General features: G+C 43.5%; 1 protein-coding gene across 1 annotated transcript; it reads left to right on the top strand.

The window, feature by feature from the left end:
• Window positions 1-5,176: 5,176 nt before the first annotated feature.
• Window positions 5,177-13,507, top strand: TBCCD1 (TBCC domain containing 1). Its single transcript, XM_015406866.1, has 7 exons — window positions 5,177-5,512; window positions 5,900-6,049; window positions 6,811-7,177; window positions 8,593-8,779; window positions 8,870-9,367; window positions 11,623-11,761; window positions 13,324-13,507. The coding sequence occupies exons 1-6, from the start codon at window positions 5,177-5,179 to the stop codon at window positions 11,750-11,752; spliced, it is 1,668 nt and encodes a 555-aa protein (XP_015262352.1). The 3' UTR covers window positions 11,753-11,761; window positions 13,324-13,507.
• Window positions 13,508-13,965: the final 458 nt, after the last annotated feature.

The following is a 13,965-nucleotide window of genomic DNA, read 5'->3' as shown; positions in this document are numbered from 1 at the left end:
TAGGGTTGTAGAACCCACAAGAAGTCTAAAAACAGAACTGAAGCAAACCATAAGTATTAACATGACACATTAAATGATGCAAAAAGTACATCAGTTTCAGCAAGCTATACATAGTAGTGTAGACCACAGTCCCTAACAGTTTATCCAAGTACCTTTATGAAGCATTTAGTACAATGCAACTCTGTTAACTATGTAGAAAAGCCTTCTTAAATAATTCAGTTTTGCCTCGTTTGCGGAAAGCGAGGAGAGTGGGAGACTTCCTGACCTCCTCAGGCAGGCTTTTCCATCAGGTGGGAGCCATACAAATAAAATCACATTTTCCACAAAAAATAAGGCCTGGGTGAGGGAGCATAATATCTTTGTGTCTACACTGTTTGTGGTGGGGAGAGAGTAAGGCTGCTGCCCAGTCACAGCATCCCTAGAGTCCTTGATTCACAAATCTGGGTGAAACAAGCATGGGACCCATAAATCTGGGTGAATCAAGCCTAGGGCCCACTATCACAGGCTTTGCGACCAGTTGAAGGTCAAGACCCACGGGTTAGGAAACATTGCTCCATTCAACTGTCTCTTTTTCCTTGCGCGCGAGAGGAAGTCGATATTTCAGGAAATGAAGCTTGATTCTCTTCACTAAATTTTACAAGATCATTACGCCCATGCAGTTCCATTGAGAGAGTCCTCCACACCGGACGGGGCGCTACCGCGGCGTACCCTCGATGGTGATTTCCCCAAGAAAAACCATAGAGACCGAAAAAGGTTTGACAGAAGAGGACTGTCGGGTGCCTTCCTCGTGGTTCAAAAAGCGTCGGTCTAGGCGAGTAGGTCTTTGGTAGATAAACATGGTTTATGTGCTGTAGAATCGTGAGCCCGACTTGCGTTTGTGCGCAGGCGCGGTGGAGTGGAGGGCGTGGACGTTCGAAAGCCGCTTGTCTGCAGAGAGGCGCCGACTGAGGCGCGCAGGTAACGGGAGGGACATGCAGAAAGATGCTCTTTTTTCCTCTTCTCAAAGTGACTCCGCTTAATCTTGGCTTCTTCCAGTCGGGAACAGGGATGCGGGGACTGTTGCTGAGGGACACAGACCTGGGGTCCACAGGTGGCTGTGCTCCTGATAGGGACGCCGTGGTAGGGCTGGCGAACTCCGCCTCTCACATAGAGTCGAATGCCTCAAGCTGGCGCCAAACAGTTTTGTTTTTTGCCCCCGCTGGCCCCGCCCTCACATTTATAAACAGAGCAAAGTTTTAGTCCAGTGGCCCCTTTAAGTTCAACAGTTCCCCCCCTCCCCCAAGATATAAGCTTCAGATCTGAAAGCTTATACCTTGAATAAGACTTTGTTGGTCTTAAAGGGGCCACTGGACTCAGACTTCGTTCTGCTGCTTCAGACCAACGCGGCTGCCCCACCTGAATTTATAAACAGAGGCAGACTTTCATGGAGAACAGGCAGAACGCAGCATATGCACTCTTACAGGCTTCTAAGGACTGCTGCTGTAAAGAGTCTTCTGCTTCACTTGTGTATATGCTTTTGGGTTTTGTATGAATATAACACACTGATAGTTCTAAGAAGCAGCCCTGATAGTCTGTTGCAGCAAACATAGTAGGAACCTTGTGGTACTTTAAAGATGAAGGCTTTTATTCTAGCATAATCTTTTGTGGATTCATGAGGTCAGCTCTAGTTCATGAAACCTTATGCTAGAATAAAAATGCCTCCTGCATGTCATGGCCTTTGACTTCATTGTTTATAATTTTTTCTTCAGTGTCTGCTAATTGAAGATAATGTTTCAAGGGCCTGACAGATTCTGGTTCACAGACTTGGTGTCATAATAAATCTGTTAGTCCTTAAAGTGCTGCGAGACCCTTTTTTGTTTTTAAAAGGTACAGTCTCATAAGGTCTTATCTTCCTTGATGGGAGAATCCATTCCTTTAGTCCTCTTAAAAACAAAGTCCCCAAAAGTGGTATCTCCCTTTCCCTTCTGCCAAATTTAATTTGTACTCCAATTACCTGTTGATTAAGGAAGCTTTTCACCCCACTTTGCAATAGCATTCCGCCTAATTCTAGGAGTCTGGTCTGAATACTAGATTTCTCCAGCACTTGTCATATGAAAATTGTCAAAAGAGACAGAATAGCATGTAGTGGGTGAGCAGAACTTATAGTAGTGCAAGGAAGCTGGAGGGCCACAGGCCCAATATGACCACCAGCATGACCATCAATTCTAAGGGACCTTCCATTTCTGTACTTCTGCTTTTTACGCTGTATTTTATATGTGAATTAGACTTACAACAAGGATACCAAGACGCTGCAAGGGTGGGGGACCAGTTCAGATGATCTGCTCCTGGAGCCAGATAGATCTGAATGGCTTTCTGATGGCTGTACGGGATTTTCCTGTTGATATGGTTGGGGTGTCTCAATGCCTTGGTTGATCTCTAGAATGAGGGAATGGCCTGGGCAGTTGACGCAGTCACTCCTGGGCACCCTCTCTCAAGTGTTAGAGCCTAGATACCCCTTGGTTTACTGAGGACCTGCAGCTGATGAAAAGATGAGAGAGATGTTAGAGCGACAGTGGAGGAAGACTTGGGATGAATCTGATAAGACACAGGCAACACCTTGTTTTAAAGTGCACCGTGTGGCAGTGATGGCACAGAAATAACACTTCCCCACCACCATTGTGTCTGCACAGTGTAAGTCAGCAGAGCTCTTCTGGACGATCAGAGGCCTGTTGCGATCTGGCCTGCCAGAGAAGGTGGACTGCTCAGTGGCCCTCTGTGACTGTTTTGCCCAGCATTTAACAGATAAAATCTCTTGAATCTGTTTTGACTTGGATTCTCTGTTAGCAGTGACAGGGTCAGATGGTGCCAGGGTGCCGACTTGTCCAATTCTTTGGGATACTTTTCATTCTGAGGAAACAGACAGGATCCTTGGAAATTTGAGGCTACCACCTGCTTGTATGACCCTCACCCTTCCTGGTCACATAAATCGGGGTGTGTGTGTGTGGCTGACTGACTGACTGGTTCAAGAAGTTGTTCCTTAAGAGACAGGGTGGTCATCCCAGCCTTGAAACAGGCTATGGTGCGTCTGCTTGTAAAGAAGAGTACCATTAACCCAGGAGATCTCAATGTAGTTATCAACCAGTCTCAAATATTCCATTCTTGAGCAAGGTGATCAAATTGGCAGTGGCTGATCAACCCCAAGCTGTCCTGGATGAGGCAAATAGTTTAGATCTCTTCCAGCCTGGGTTTAGGCCTGGTTATGGGATTGAAACAGCCTTGGTTGCCTTAGTGCTTGACCTGCACTTAAAGAGGGACAGAGGGAGTGTGACTCTGTTGATTCTACTGGACCTCTCAATGGCTTATGATACCATTGATCATGGACTGCCCATCTGGGCTGGGAGTGAGAGGCACCTTTCTGTGGTGGTTCTGATCCTTCCTGGAGGATAGGTTTTAGAAGGTGGTTCTGGGGGACTGCTGCTCAGCCTCTCGGCTATGGAGTCCCGCAAGGTTCTATCTGTATGAGACTCAAAGGGCACTGAGGTCTACATATCAACACCTTCTGGCAGTCCCCAGCCCCAGGGACATCCAACTAGCCTCAACCAGGGCCAAGGCTTTTTCGACCCTGGCCCCCACCTGGTGGAATGAGCTCCCATATGAGATCAGGGCCCCGCAGGTGCTTTTGCAGTTCCGCAGGGCCTGCAAGATGGAGCTCTTCCACTGGGCTTTTGGTTGAGGCGGTGGACGTCCCTCCTGGCCAATATCCCACCAGTGGCCTGGATCTAAACTGAAATTGGGGCACCCACTGTTGTACTCAAATTAATCTGACTGACATCTGACCAAACTGTTTTACATGGTATTTTTATTATTTTTTGCTGTTTTAATTCATTATTTGATGGTTGTTTTAATGGTATTATACTAAGATTGATGTAAACCGCCCTGAGCCCACTCACGGGGAGTGTGGTATATAAATCAAAAAAGCAAATAAATCTTGTCCCCTGTGCTCTTTAACATCTACATGAAACGTCTGGGTGCGGTCATCTGGAGATTTGGACTGGACTGTCACCAAAGTTGGATGACATTCAGCTTTATCTCTCACTTATAGCTGATCCCAGGGAGGCTGTGGAAACACTGAACTGGTGCCTGGAGGCAGTTTTGGAGTGGATGCAGGGCAATAAACTGAAGCTTAATCCCAACAAGGGATTACTCCTAATGGTTGGAAGGTCTGACTGGGATTTAAGGTGTTACCTGTTCTGGATGGGGTTGCACTCCCCTTGAAAGAACAGGCCCAACCTACTGCTGGATAAGCAGGTGGCAGCTGTGGCCAAGAGTGCCTTTTACCAACTTTGACTGTTTAGCCAACTGCAGCCTTTCCTGGGCAGAAAAGACCTGGCCACTGTGCTGCATGCCCTGGCTACATCTAGATTAGATTACTGCAGGGCTCCCAAGTACTTACCTTAATTTGGCGGGGGATGTATAGTTCTTCGCGGGACCATTCCTGCGGGAAAAACACAGGCGCTGCACTATTCCGTCGCCCAGACGTGACGTAGGCATGTAGCCGGGTGACGCTCTAGCAATGGGGTTCAAAACTCGATGGTACCATCGAGTTTCCAGTCCCATTACCAGAGCGTCGCCTAGCTACATGCCTACGTCATGTCTGGGTGATGGAATAGTGCAGCGCCTATGTTACAAGCAAGAATCTTCTGGCAGGGAAGCATGTGTCCCCCGCCAGTTCGTAGGTAGGTACTTGGGAACCCTAAATTACTGCAATGTGCTCTACATGGGGCTGCCCTTGAGAACTGTTTAGAAACTTCAATTGGTTACAGAATGCTTCAGCCAGGATGTTGAGTAAGTCATAGGGACCATATCACTCCAGCCTTGGCCCACCTATAGTGGCTCCCAATTTCGGCCAGCAGTTGAAGACATTTTTTGTTTCGTTTGGGATTCCCTCTATGATCATCCTTCCTAACCAATGTTTCAATTGCTGTTTTGTATATATTCTAACTATGTTTTTAATTGTTTTAATGACATGTGTTGGGGGGGCGTTTGATTTTAATGGCTTTAAAATGTAATTTTTATCATGTTTGTTTTAAGTTATTAAGTTGCCTTGGTGGACTTGGAAGGCTGGAAAGGTGGAATACAAATTTTTGTTTTCGTTTTCTAGGGAAAGCATAGATGTGAGATTCTTATGATGGCTAAAATGGATCAATTTACAGTTAATCTGTGGGTGAAGATGGAACCTTTCATAGTGGGAGCTTTGCAAATCCCACCTCCATCCAAGTTGAGTCTGCATTATCTACGAAAGATGTCCACTTATGTCCGGATGCATTCTAGTGAGGGCTATTATCCTTACCTTTTCTGGCCTATGTGGCGACACATTGCCTGTGGGAAGCTGCAGTTAGAGAAGGACCTGGCTTGGCTCTATTTTGAGCTGTTTGACAGTCTTGTTGAACGGACTGCAGAGGAGCGACTGGAATGGGCTGAGGTGATGCTGAGCTGTGCAACTGAGGAGGAAGCAGAGAAGCAACGGAACAAGGCATGGAACGTCATCTTGTAATTTTTAATGTAATGGGACCTGGATTATGTTCTTCCTAGCAATGTCTTTGGTCTTTGTGCTTCATGCACACAGCGTAGAAAACAGTAGCGTATTTCCTTATCTTGCTGCTGATCTTGCTGATCTTGTATCTTGCTGATACAAAGTACACTCCAGGTACATGTGGATGATAATCTAGCATGAAGTGGGAGTGTCTATCCATTGAAATTGTCTCTAGTTTCTAAAAGTAATGGTCTGTCTGTGTCTCCTTTGCTCCCCTATACTGATCTTCTACTGAACATAAAATGGTCCATCTCTGCTAAATAATGTCGTTCTTAAAAGTAATGTTCTGTTTTTAAGTTTTAAACTTTTCCTGGTGTTTTCATTTAGTTATCTGTGGACACTCTGCAATTCCTGCTTTTCCTGTATATACAGCAACTAAACAAAGTTTCCCTAAGGACATCTCTAGTTGGAGAAGAATGGCCAAATCTTAAATCCAAGTCTTATGGCCTGACTGGAGAATCCACCAATCAGATTAAGGTATTTTGGATTGATTTTCTTGAAAGGTTATTTTTCTTTAGAAGCAGCTTCCATGCTTTTGTTTGAAGACAAGAACTTGGCATATATTGAATATAACTCTTAAATATGTTGTGAATTCTTAGAGTCCATTCAACACCAACTTGCATTGTATTCTAAAAAAAGCCACAAAAGCCTTCACCTGAATTCATTTTTTAAACAAATATATTCTACTTGCAATAAAAATATTTATTCCTTTTTAACACTAGTTGTTGAGTGTCTACCAAAAAGGTGTTACAAAGTTGTAAAAAGCAATGCAAATTAAATTAAGAAGAGAGGGTACGTTTTATGTATTCATAGATTTTAAAGTAATCCACAAGAATGATCTTAGTGGGATGAGTTGGTTGTGGAGTAAAACCTTGCATTGCCATCCAGTCTTTTCTGTCTTCTGTTGGATTTCCCCCCATGGATCTTTCTTCTCCCTTGAAGCTCAGATATTAAATGCTTTTGTTCTTCATCACCATTCTGTACCTTTTATACATGTGCGAATTGTTAATGTACTTTAGGATGATAGACTGTCTGAGTAAAGTGGCAGTGTATGCCCCTCTAGCAGTGACTTTGACCTTAAGGAAGTGCAGTATAAATTACTACTTTCTGGTTCTTTTTATACTGGGTGAATATTTGCAGTGGGCAGCAAATTTGCAAGAATGGGATGGAATTGACTGTCACTTGGCTTTGTGCAAACTTGTTTGGTATTTGACAACCTGCTCTTTGTTTGGTATAAGAACTGGAATGACAGCTACCATCAAGCCTTCATCCAGAATCACCTCCAGGATCTTCTAGAACTCTTACTAGATCCAGACCAGCTCTCTGCCTCCTCTCATTCCACCCACAATAGCCTGGTAACTTCTGAAGCTGTTCGAGCGCTCAGCTTTTTGATTGAAGGGTCTGTGAACAACAACAGGACTGTCCATCCTCTGCATCAGCTTGCACTCTGGCAGCCATTGCATGCAAGCAGTGGTTTCTCAAAGATCTCCAAAGCTTTCTCTTTCCCCAAGCTGGAGTCCTGGCTGAGGACTTGCCTGACTGGGAATCCATTTGGAACATCAGCCTGCCTCAAGTCTGGGAACAAGCTTGCATGGGCACAGCAAGGTACAGTTAGATTTTCTTCATATCTGGTCATTTAATAATGGCACATAACACAATATCTTCCTTTTTTTCTTATTTACAAAATCCCAGAGGCCTCCTGCTCTGTCAGATAGCATCTTGGAGCAGATGCTGGTGGTCAGATCAACTATATTTATGACTTGCTTTCCTACCAACTTGGGCAGCAAAAATAGTATCTTTCATTTATGGAGCATTCCAGTCCTGTAACATATATCCTAATTTCTGTAGTTGAATGAATAACTCTATTGTAAAGATTGGCAGGTCCCAGTTCTGTAGGTAAAGGCTGAGCCAGGGTCTCCCATGCTTCATCTACTAGAACATGGTTTTATTCGTACTATATATTATGTGCTCATATCTCCTTCTGGTATTACCAAAATAATTTAGGTCAGGTTGATAGAACTAAGTATATATTCCATGTTAGCTGCACTAAGTTAACAAGACTGTCCAATCCTTGTTTTTCTGTTGTGCTCCTTGTCACTAAATACATAACAAAATGTAAACCTTGTACTGGTCTCATTTCATAAATGGGGAATGTTAAAGCTTTGTCTAACATTAGAGACAGAGTGTAAAGCAGATAGAAGGTTATAAAATAGCTAGTTAGAAATATTTGTCTCGGAATTAAGGACAGATAGTCACATGGTGTCTGTAGTGACTACCAATGTACCCTCTAAGCTGTGGAGTCTTGTGAGCAGAAATTCTACTTTGTGAGCTACTATCATTAAAGTTGTGAGCCAGCGATTTGGCTGCTGCATAAATTAGTTTGCTCTGGAGCCAGCCTTCCTGAGCTGAGACAAAAATGTGTGAGCCGGAGGCTAAAAATCTGTGAGCTAGCTCACACTAACTCAGCTTAGAGGGAACACTGGTGACTACATGTGTCTTATTTCTTGTGCAATGAAATGGACAGATTTTTGAGTATTGTTCATTGTTGGTCATACGACCTCGCTCTGAGCACGTTGCAACCGCTCGATCTCCAACGCTTGTCCCAGTCAGCGGCTCTAGTTCCATACGGACACTCAGCGGCAGGACCGTCGGGGCGGAGGAGCGCCTCAATTCCCCAGCATCGCGCTGGTGAAGAGGTCGCCCCTCAAAAGCCCCATGGCTAGGAGCCTTTTGCCAAGGCTCAGGGGGTGGTGGTGACCCGTCGCCCCCCCCCCCTATCCGCTGGTGTGCAGATCACATCCCCGGGAGATCCGGGAGATGCGTCCGCCAGCGTGTCGCCATAAACCAAAAGTCGACTTTGAATGAGTTGACTGAACTTCTGGATAGTTTTTAATCAATAAAAGGTCTATGACTATTTGTTCTGAGGTTGCTGTGATTTTGAGACATATGTAGTTGCCCTTGTTATATTGGATTAATCAGAGCTACTTTTTAAAAAGTAATGTTTTACTTGATTCTTGTAGTTGAAGGAGCAACCAAGAGAGCCAAGATAGCCTGCAATACTCACATGGTCCCTTCAGCGCACCGCATGGTTGTGATGAGCCAAGTCTACAAGCAAACACTGGCAAAGAGCTCAGATACTTTAGAAGATAGCCATGTGAAGATTCATCGCTGCTGTGAATCCTTCATTTATTTGCTGTCTCCACTGAGGTAAGTTCACCTTCTCTAATCCACCTTTGGAACGTATTTCAGAGTTACATTTCCTCCTGCTCAAGTCAGTTATTCTTTCCTCTGTTTTAGATCTGTGAGCATAGAGAAGTGCAGGAACAGCACCTTTGTCCTAGGCCCAGTGCAGACAGTCGTTCATCTTCACAGCTGTGACAATGTCAAAGTGATTGCTGTCTGCCGCCGTCTGTCTCTGTCATCCACCACCAGTTGTACTTTGCACATTCTCACTCCAACTAGACCACTCATCCTACTAGGCAATCAAGCCATAACTTTTGCTCCCTTCCACACCCACTATCCAATGCTTGAGGACCATATGGGCAGAACTGGCTTGGCTACGGTGCCTAACTACTGGGACAATCCAATGTTGGTGTGCAAAGATAACTGTGACTGGAAGGTCTTCAGATTCCTCTCACCCTCAGAGTTTTACCCCTTTGTTGTTCCATTTGAAATGGAAGGAGACACAACAGAAATACCTGGTGGGCTGCCACCTGCATACCAGAACGGACTGAGCCAACGAGAACAGAGGATACAGGTCTGGCAAAAGACTGTGAAGGAGGCAGGGCTGACCAAGTAAGTCCCAGCTTCTTTCAGGAGAGAAGATTTCGCTGCTAGAAGCAGTTTGGGTCCACAATGCAGCTGTGTTTGAGACTGTGATTGACTGTGATTGATTATATCTTTCCTATCTTGTCCATATTTTGAATCAAAATCAGTGAAATCATGTGGGGAATAGTCCATGGACTGACATGCTACTTACAATTTTTCTCTATGGAGGCTATGGTAATTTAGTGGAATGCTGGGGAAGCTAATACCATGAAAAGTAGCATCGTTGAGAGGAAGTCATAAAGGGGCTAAAATCTTACTGTTCTATAGCAGAACTTCTGATTCCCAGTAGCAATTAGTAGAGGCCTCAATGTGTTAAGTAAAATTGAGGGTTAGAGGCTTCTTTTTCACTGTGAAGTAATTATGCCTTTAGATAAGGTTGACATTTTCATGCCAGGATTTAGATCTCTTTTGATAACAAGGTTCCTGTGTATAAATGCTTCTGGATAAGTAGAAATTCAATAAATGGTGATGCAGCGGTGAAACTTTATCAGCTGAACTTGGTATCATGAACTCAAAAGTATAATTTACAGATACATTTATTTATTTATTTTTCAGTATTTCTAACCATAGTGGTATTTTTTTAAAAGTTCAGTATAAACTTGTAACATGCACATATCCCATCCCATCCCATCCAAAGTATTTCTCTTTTTGATCTTTGTTCTAACTAGCCAGTTTCAATTTCCCCCCCGTCTCAGGCACTTTTAAATAATTGGAATATGGAGTTAACTATTATTTTCTGACAGGTAAATTTGGACTGAGAAGAAGCTGAACTAAGTTTCTGAAAGTCACCTTCTTTGTAATTCTTATAAACAAAAGAGATGCTTGACTTCTCTGTTCTGTTCCATTTTTCACCAGTTGCTTAACTTTGGCTTTTTAAAAAGTCTGAAGTCCTAACCCAACAATAAGAGCGCTGGTTTGTTAAGCGAGCAAAAGAGTATTTTTGAGTAGAGGACATAACTGATTTCAAAAAGCTGCAAGCGAAGGGAGTTTCTAACCCTGCTTTTTTCTGATATATTTCTACTGTTCTGGCCCTGTATATGGAGGATTCCAGTTGGAACTAAAATTGAAGGCTCCATAGAACTTCTTTTAGAAAATACTTATGTCTTTGAGCAACCCTCTGGTGGTAGAAGCAACCTGGAAAGGAATAGAGAGGGTTCTTTTTGGTGATGTTTCTATGAATGAGAGAGAATTTCAGTTTTCCTTAGAGTATATACCCATGCTTCCTGTTCTGGATTCTTTATCAAAACTTCTTTGGAGTGGCTTTCCCACAGAAGTTTGTCAGGTTTGCTGTGTTGTATAATTTAGAGTAGCCTTTTTCTTTTGTTTGGAGGCATTTGGGAATGATGAATGAATTTCTTTTATCTGGGAAGGCTACTCACTGCTTGTTTTTTTATTGGCTTATAGCTGTTTCACTTTAAAATAAAGCCCTTCCCCTTCTGTTTTTCTCTTATACTTGTAAGCTTGAAAGCAGGGCCTGTCTCTTTTAGTTGATATTTTATTCACAGTGTCTAGTTCTTAGGCACTTCACAAATATGCTAGGTTTGTTATCATTGTAAGGTACCTGGACGGTTTGGCCCAAGACATGCTGTGGGTTTCAAACATAAAAAGAGTAAAAAAAATTAGAATTGGTAATTGTCTCACATTTAATGAAAGCTGCATGCACTAAGTGGAAGTATGTTTATTTGTGAGCAAATACTTTCATTGCTTGGTCTTGTATTCACTCTGGATGAGAAGTTCCCTATTAGGCATTGGACTAGGGTGCCAGGTTCCTTTTGCATGCCGGCGGGGAGATGGGGGGGTGTTTTGGGAGTGGGGAGTGATCTCAACCCCCCCATTCCCCAAAACAGTGACATCTTGCACATCGTGCCTGTGTCAGTTGGAAGTCTTGTTGGCAATGCTCTGCATTTGGGGCAAAACTCTGTGGTAAAATCGGCATCAAACAATAGAGTTTTGCCTGAAAGCCAGAGCGTCACCCCCGACATCAGTGACATGCCGCCATCACTTCTGGGTGATGCAGGCAGGTTGCGTGCAATGTTGCTGTTTGGGGGGGGGGGGATTCCCTCCTGCCGGCCAGCTGGCTAGCAGTGGGCAGAAGCCCACAAAATCGGGGGATCCCTTGCCCCCACTGGGCAAATGATAACCCTACATTGAACTCAAATGGTATGAAGATGTTTGTAATTGTATTCCACATGCTTCAGTGCCACTATTTCGATGCATTTCAGAGATCAGAGGAAGAGATTCCAGGTATTGGTGGAGAACAAGTTCTATGAATGGCTCGTCCACACAGGCAATCGTCAGCAGCTTGACAGTTTGGTGCTTCCTGCAGCAGGTCCCAAACAGGCAGCAGGATAGTATGGTTAGGTGAGTTAAATGATCATATCTTTCCTACTGCATCATTTAGAAAGATGGCATATGTGTTTACAGTAAGAACATAATTGCCATATTGAATACACCAGTGATGCATCTAACCTAGCACTGTGTTGCCCGTGGTGACTAGCCAGTTCCCTTATGTACATGCAGATACAGAACACGATGATGATTTCTCTGTTGATGGTTATTACTATCACATACTTTCCTGGTTACCAAGATTTGCAACCAACCATATGTGTTAATTTATTCTATAAATGGTCTCTTCAAATCCCCTTAGTGTTCTGTAAATGACTTTCCCATTTCTGCCCTTTGTTCCAACTTTAAAATATGTATTTAAAAGTTAAAGGTAAAGGTTCCCTTGCTCAAAAGCCAGTCGAATCCGACTCTAGGGTTGCGGTGCTCATCTCCGTTTCAAAGCTGAAGAGCCAGCGCTGTCCGAAGACGTTTCCATGGTCATGTGGCCTGCATGACTAAACACCAAGGCACACGGAACGCTGTTACCTTCCCACCGAAGTGGTACCTATTTATCTACTTGCAATTTCTTGCTTTTGAACTGCTAGGTTGGCAGGAGCTGGAACTAGAGACACGAGCTCACTCCGTCATGCAGCAACCCGGGTCTTGAACTGCTGAACTACCGACCTTCCACAGCCTGCAGTTCAGCGTCTTAACCACTTGAGCCACCACAGCTTTTGATTGGCCTCAGAAGTCCCCCCTTCCCCCAATTTTTTTGGTTGTCCTTGATTTGGGATGGGATTTGTGAACTTTGGAACACTTGCAAATGTTGCTTAATTGGTATACTTCCAAAGTTTAGCAAGCATCCAAGTATATGTCCATAAGAGAAGATAGTGTGAAGCTTAGCTTGACTGGAGAGGAGCAGCAGTTCAATCCTGCTGTTGCATTTGAGCTTCCAACACCTTTGGTGTCTTGCAAGAGGTCCGGTCACTTTGAGCTGCAGCAGATAATAAAAGATCTGTTTGCTCCCAATGAGTACATTTCTGGTGTCCATTTCCCATCATAAGCCTAAACCTCTGAGTTGGCTCTGCCTTGCTCTCCATATCTGCTCAAGGCTCCGTATCTATTTAAAGTTCTGTGCTGCACACTGACTTGCTTCTCTGTGTTTTCGTTATTTCCAGTTGTGTTCTCTGCTCCATGCAAGATTGCCAGTTCCATCTCCCACCTGCTTTTTTTGCTCTTTATACCCCCAAATAACCAACTCTTGTTCTCTGTTACTTCTGTTTCTCATTCAAAGTGCCTTCTTCAGCATGGTCTTTCCATGATACCATCTGTGCTGTACCTTCTATTCCCAATTAACTGCCTCAGCCTAGAGTCTCTGTTCTTTTTTATCAAAGCAGGTACTGTTCATTAGAAAACATTAGTATTTCTGGGAAATAATTTTGACTCTTTCATTTTCCTAAGTGGTTGTGAACTAAGTTGGATGCTTTTCTTTGACACTACTGCAACGTATTTCAAATTTTGCCATCTAATTATTACTGTGTGGGAGGGGAGTGTTGATGAGTGTATTCAACAGATCTTCTCTCTTTGTTTTGTTATAGTTCTGGTGATTCACCATGCCAAACTGAAGGTGTTTTCCCTTCAATTGACTGGAGCCAAGATGAGTAAAAGCTTTTCTGGCAGTGGTAATGAATTTGGCTAGTGTTACTGTCAAGAAGAAGATGGACTTTCTCCTTCCATTTGAGCTGTCGTGGCATCATCCCTTGCTTGAACTTTTCTCAGAAAGCCGGAAGTAGTCAGGGCCTGCCTCTTACCTCTTCTATTGGAAAGGCTGATAACAATATTCACATTTGCAGCATGTGTATAGGTGCCTGGAAAAGGAGTTACTTGTTATGAAAAGAAGAGCTAGGTACCAGCTGCTGAGTGAACCTTTCCCTTGTATTAACTGAACACAAATTTTTGTATAAAACTCACTAGATGTATTTTTATACCAGTTGTTTAGCAGTAATGTTTAATTAAATGGGTATGATTTTTGTGCCATGTATTCTTGCAGGTTGATTGAACAGAGCTCTAAGACAAGACTATTATTATCTGAAAATCAGCACCTTCTTTATGCTTCAGGAAGAATTTCTTGTGATGTGTAGACATCTTTCTCTCCTCTCTCTTTTTTTAAGCATTAATGTTCAGTCCTCCATCTCCTTAAAAGCACCATGCAGATATAGAAGAGAGCACTGTTCTGGGCT

Source organism: Gekko japonicus, unplaced genomic scaffold (assembly GCF_001447785.1).
Source record: "Gekko japonicus isolate JY-2015 unplaced genomic scaffold, Gekko_japonicus_V1.1 scaffold1023, whole genome shotgun sequence".
Classification (NCBI taxonomy): Eukaryota; Metazoa; Chordata; class Lepidosauria; order Squamata; family Gekkonidae; genus Gekko; species Gekko japonicus.
Note: the sequence above shows the minus strand (reverse complement) of the source record. Positions and strands in the feature narration are given on the sequence as shown.

Bases quoted from the DNA above. Each gene is read 5' to 3' on its own strand.
- TBCCD1 (XM_015406866.1), top strand. From the start codon at position 5,177: ATGGATCAATTTACAGTTAATCTGTGGGTGAAGATGGAACCTTTCATA. The intron at 5,513-5,899 runs GCATGGAACGTC...GTTTTCATTTAG, and splicing joins CAGAGAAGCAACGGAACAAG to TTATCTGTGGACACTCTGCA. The intron at 9,368-11,622 runs GTAAGTCCCAGC...GATGCATTTCAG, and splicing joins AAGGAGGCAGGGCTGACCAA to AGATCAGAGGAAGAGATTCC.